General features: G+C 49.9%; 1 protein-coding gene across 2 annotated transcripts; it reads left to right on the forward strand.

Annotated features, from left to right (window-relative positions):
• The first annotated feature begins 291 nt into the window (after positions 1-291).
• LOC103925029 (protein-L-isoaspartate(D-aspartate) O-methyltransferase-like) lies at positions 292-5,359 on the forward strand. Of its 2 annotated transcripts, XM_009333674.1 has the most exons (8): positions 293-452; positions 1,363-1,467; positions 2,010-2,041; positions 2,540-2,644; positions 3,324-3,444; positions 4,094-4,179; positions 4,402-4,571; positions 4,901-5,359. In XM_009333674.1, the coding sequence occupies exons 1-8, from the start codon at positions 338-340 to the stop codon at positions 4,911-4,913; spliced, it is 747 nt and encodes a 248-aa protein (XP_009331949.1). In that variant the 5' UTR covers positions 293-337; the 3' UTR covers positions 4,914-5,359. The 2 variants fall into 2 exon arrangements, with proteins under 2 accessions (XP_009331957.1, XP_009331949.1); XM_009333682.1 differs by lacking the exon at positions 4,901-5,359 and having other exon boundaries at positions 292-452; positions 4,402-4,575.
• The last annotated feature ends 265 nt before the right edge of the window (positions 5,360-5,624 follow it).

The following is a 5,624-nucleotide window of genomic DNA, read 5'->3' on the forward strand; positions in this document are numbered from 1 at the left end:
CCGTCCCCCTCTGGCAGCCCCCGGCGCTGAAGGGCTCCTTCCTGCCCTGCGCCCACCACCCAGCCCCGTAACCGGGTTTTCCGGGGCTCGGCGAGAAGCAGCCGCTGCCGGTGCGATTTGTCGTGGTAGTTCGTTCTTACCGCCGCATCAGGGTAGCGGTGCCGGCTCTCTGGGGCTGCCAGTCTGTCCTACGTAACGTGCAAGCTCTGTCCCCTTTGGAACGGTGTAACGAGCGCGAGGTCGCGTCAGGGCGAGGAAAGACGAGCTTTCGGGGTGCCTGTCGAGCAGCCGGCTTTGAAGTCCCTTCTCTCGGCAGGCCGCTGCCCGTCTGCGTGGGATGAGCTGCCTGCCGCCCTGCGCCGTGCTTACGCTCATGGGACTGCTCTTTGCCAGAACGATGGCCTGGACTTCAAGCGGAAAGACGCACCCCGAGCTAGTCAGCAACCTCTACAGTGAGTACCGCCGCGGGCTCCTGCTCAGAGCGCGTCCTAAAGCTGCCGATAGAATCTGTTGGCACTTCAGCGTAAGGGCATTTAGCGTTGTACGGTGATACATTGTGAGGCTGTTCGTTCTGAAACGTTGGAGTTAACACTGCCTGAATTGCAGTATTTCTCCCAGTCCGAATTTGTTCTATTTATAACTGGAAACAGGACATGCCAGAAGTGGCGGGACAGACTATCCTCGGCCTTCCTTCCACTCCTCTGGGGGAGTACGTGCCTGACGCCTTCTAAAATGCTGCACAACCTGGCATCGCTCTCAGCCCGTAGATGCCGAGCTTCCCGGCAGCCTGCGCTTCCCCTCCGGTGCGATGTCCCGGCACTGGAGTAGTGCCTGGTGCTACCGCTCCGCTCTGGACAGCGGGCTGGGACGCCCTTAAAAATAGCTTTGAATTTCCCCTGCTGCTAAAGCTGATTTTTTTCCCCTGTAAGAGTTCCCTCGGAGAGGAGGTGTGCAGGGATGTTGAATGTTTCCGCAGTCGTCGCTCCTAACCTTAGTTTACTCGCCACGCCGGTGCGCCTGAAACCCGAACCGGAGCCTCCGCTTTCGGGAGCGAAAGCGTGACTCTTTATCTTTCATTACATTTGACAGCCCCAGAAACACTGTGGGTGTAAGTCACCATCCCCAGGGAGAGACTGGGCTGATGGCTGGGACCGTAACGCGGTTTCGTTTGGTGTAGCAGGAACTGAAAAGGACGTACTTGCCTCTGCGGTTCTGTTTTCTGTCCCTTCTCAGATCACTTACCACGGTTGAGTTCTCCCAGTTCCGCCAGCTCCCTGAACTGTGCTCCCCCCCTTCAAATCTCTTCTTCTGCAGTACTGAGGATTTGAGTCCTTTCTGTCTCTGTTTTCCTTCTTCTCCCAGAAAAAGGGATAATTAAATCCCAGCGAGTCTTCGATGTGCTGTTGGCTACTGACAGAGGCCACTACATCAAATATTTCCCATACATGGATTCTCCTCAATCTATCGGTGAGTAACTTAAGGCAAAGTATCACCACTTTTACGGCGTGCACGCCGACTACGCTCGTCACGCTGACAGAGGGGCATGAGAGGGCTCGGCGGGTCTGAGTTCTCTGTGCTAGGTGCTCTCTCCCCAGAACAGCGGCTGAGTTTTACCATGGGTCAAGTAGAGCAAACCCCACCTGTATTTCAACCGCGGGATCCAGAGGAGAGGGCGATACAGCTTTTCCGTCTCCAAAAATGTTCCCGGATCGCTCTGAGCCCTGCTCAGGGAGTGGAAGCGAGCGCAGGCTGCCAGAGCCGCGGGGCGTTTTGGTGAATGAGCTGGAGGCTGGAACGCTTGGGGACCGCAGCACTGTGCAGCCATCTTGCGCTCGTTAGTAATCCTACAGGAGGAGACTTTTAAGCCAATGAAGTGCTTTAGTGCGGCAAAAGAGAAGAGCATTTTCATATTTTTAGGGGGAAGTGGGGGAGAATACAGAACTGTTTGCGTTGGTAATTTTAATTGTAGTCCCTTTATGGCACAACTCTTGTCACTTGTTTCCTTTTAGGATACAAGGCTACAATCAGTGCACCGCATATGGTAAGATGAAACTTCTCACTTTTAACCAAAATGGAGGAAATTGTTTGTTTGCCATTTTTTATTTTATTTTTTCTTAAATGCTAAAGTAGAAAGGTGAAACAGATGCCATGGACATGATTATCAAGCTTGTTTCTTTAGGCACTGTATATGTGAAGCTTTTTTCCTTTTTAAAGAGTACAGGGCAAACTTAAGTTGCTTTAAAAGCACGCTTAGATAGGAATTCTGTGCAACCGAGGCTGGCCATTAATGTTGTCCCATGCAAAAAATGGACCTTTTTTCCTGCCGCTTCGCGTCTTATTACTGAACCTCTTCCTAAATGCTGTTCTGCAAAAAGATCTTCCAGGTCAAACACTTGAATTTCACTCTGAATGCGTCAGACAAAATGCCAGGCGCGCTGTGTCTAGATCGGAGCAGATAACGCTTCGAACAAGAAAAAGTTTTAGGAGAGGAAACTAAACCGGGATGTTTCACGCCTTCTTGTACTTGTTGTCCACACAGCATGCCCATGCGCTGGAATTGCTGAAGGATCAGCTTGTGGAAGGGGCAAAAGCGCTGGATGTTGGATCTGGAAGTGGGTATCTTACAGCTTGCTTTGCCAGGATGGTAAGCTCACAGGACTCCGTTTCTGGCTAGTGAGGTGCATCAGGATGGGTAGCTTGCCGTAGCTGGCGTGTGGTTCTTGGGGGGAGGGAAGGGAGTGGGGGAAAGGGCTAAACTCTTCCCAGACCAGCTTGTAGTAAAAAGAAATACAGTAATTTTTGGAATCTAAATGGATGCTGTATCTGCCATGAGATGTTTTGTGTGTTAACCCAGTTCAGATCGAGAGGAGCGTGTTATTCTACTGTGCGAGTCCATTGTAGGTTCTTTTTAGTTTGCTTCTTCAGCAGTCACAGTCTGTTTCTTTGTTTTCTAAACTCCTAAAACTATTTTCTGTGAAGTGCTAGAAAGCTGGTCAAGTTACTCTTCTCAGGAGGTTAGTTAGTCAGGAACTGGCCCTGCCAAGGAAGCTGCTAATTCTACCAAATACAATTATTTCTTTGGAAACGAAGGAGTACTAGGAATCCCCGTAGGCAGTGTCTGTGTATCCATCAAATAGCTAATGTAACTGGGACGACTCAGCCTTAAAACCAAGGGGGCAGAGTAGTTGCACCTCCTGTTCAGAAACTCTCCTCTTAAGTTTCTTCCCGGGAATTCTCCAATCCCCACAGTAACTTGCCCTATAAATACATCTCTGTACCATATAGGAGGTATACAGGTGCTTGTCTGCTGGTTTTCTTTTTAGACGGGCCCAACAGGGAAAGCTGTGGGCGTAGAGCACATTAAAGAGCTGGTACATGAATCCATCAGAAACGTCCAGGAAGATGATCCAACTTTGCTCAGCTCTGGCCGTGTAAAGCTTGTGGGTGAGCTCTCTGGGATCCTGATGCTTGTTCTCTCCTGTGAAAGCGTTAGCTCTGGCTGCCTGCAGAGCTCTGCTTCGCGAAGCAGTTGTTCCAGTTTGTGTTGATGCCTGCCACGGTGTTGCCAGAAACCACTGGCTAAGTAAGCACTGTGCCACACTGACCTGAACGCTACCGCGTAAACAAGTAGTATTTAGCGCTACAGGCGGTCTTACCATGCACCTTACTTCCAAGGGTGCAGTGACTATCTTAACTCAGTAAGAGATGCTCTTCAGAGGAGAGTGGTCATGCCACATCTGGGTTTTAATTTATTTGACTGGGTCTGCACACAGTGTTGTGGTTTTTTGGGAGGTTAACTTGAGTCAGCTCTTTCTGTATCTGGAATCTCGAGTCTGCACAAAGCCACCGTGTTATTGAAAGGCCCTCCTGGCTTTGTTCCTTCTTCCAGAAGTCTCTCCCCCTTTTTAAAACATAAACCAATGCTACATTTTGAGCAGTCAGTGCTCTGATTTGGGAATTCAAATTGCCATCACAATCTCGTTATGAAGTTTTCATCACCTAGATTTCAATTGAAAGGATATAGGAAGAATTACTTTTGCGTGGAGTTGTTATTGGAACAAAAGTCTCTTCTGCGTGCTTTTTCCTCCTGTAGTTGGAGACGGCAGGCAGGGATACCCCGAAGAGGCTCCTTATGATGCCATTCATGTTGGAGCGGCAGCAGCAACTGTACCGAAGGAGGTAAGAGTGATCGTGCTGGATGCCTGTTGCTGTGGGCTGCCTGCCTCAGTAGCTGTGAAAAAACTAATAATTAGGGAACGACTGGAAGCTTCTTTTTCTGTCTGTTTTATATGGGGCTGGCAAGCTTGTGCTTTTCAAGGTGTCGTGACCTTCACAGCATGGCTTATTTCCGTTGTCTCTTTTTTTTTTGGCTCTGCCGATTCTGGTTTCTCTGCTTGCCAGTTGCTGAACGAATTGAAGCCAGGAGGTCGGTTAATACTGCCTGTTGGTCCCGAAGGCGCAAACCAAGTTCTGATGCAGTACGACAAAACCAGCGACGGGCAGATCATCGAAACGCAACTGATGGGCGTGATCTACGTTCCTCTGACAGATAAGGAAAAGCAGTGGCCTCGGTAAAAATTTGCTCTCCCTTGAGGAACGTTTCTTCCTCACAGCTGTCCCTGTGAGCTTGCTCTCCTTGACTGCTGGCTTTACTGACAGAGTCCTGGATTCCTAGCAGATGCTGTTAGTTTAAAAAAAAAAAAAAAAGTAGAAAGGCTTGGCTGTGGTAAGGCACAGCGGGAGAGCAGGATGTATTTTCTGTTAGATAGGGCTTGCAGACTGAGGACTCGAGCTTTTCTTTTTTTGGAGCCTGTGCACTTTCATAAACACGGTAGCCGTGTTGATTCTGTCGCTGAACTGAAGGCCACGAATAGTAACTGTTGGTTTTTCTTTGCCTCAGGGATGAATTCTGACAGATGGATGGATATCTCTAAAGTGATCTCAGAAAGCTCATGAATGGGACTTATGACTGTAGAGGGTCTGTATGGTTTTGCTTTTTGAACGGAAGCTTTATCAGTTGACGTGCTTGCGAAGGCAAGTTCTGCTTTAGCAGAGCTCGTTACGGAGGGATGGAGAAAAGGGCGTTTCTCCAGGAGCAGGGGGAGGCTCTCGGAGGCCATGTCTGGTTCCAGACCGTGGGTGGATCCAGGTTAACTCTGGCTATCCGCTCTGATAAGTGATAGGTAACATCTCTTCACAGCGAATTCCAAAAGCAGACAGGAATACTTAAACCTTCACTAAAAGTACTCTTTAATAGTGACTACTCTGCCTAATGCTTGAAGAAAATAAGACGCAATTACTGTTTCAGAGCAGCGACCTACCCTGATTTGTCAAAGTTTAATTACAGGAGCATGTTCTCTTTATGTCCTGCGTCGACTAATTTAATCTCTGGTAGCAACACTGAGAATTTTCGGGTTCAGAAAAATCCCGCTCTCCCGGCTTTTCCCTGACGCGCCCTTCCTTCTCCCGCTGGCGCGCGGGCGGCTGGATCGGGAGGCTGAGGGGCGGCGGGTGGGCCGCCGTGAGACCTAAGGGGCTCTCCTGGAGCAGCTACGAGGGCGGAGCCGCCCCGCCGTGCCCGGGTCGCGCCGGTAAATAAAGCCGTGCCCGCCCAGCCCTGCCGC

Source organism: Pygoscelis adeliae, unplaced genomic scaffold (genome assembly GCF_000699105.1).
Source record: "Pygoscelis adeliae isolate BGI_AS28 unplaced genomic scaffold, ASM69910v1 Scaffold420, whole genome shotgun sequence".
NCBI lineage: Eukaryota > Metazoa > Chordata > Aves > Sphenisciformes > Spheniscidae > Pygoscelis > Pygoscelis adeliae.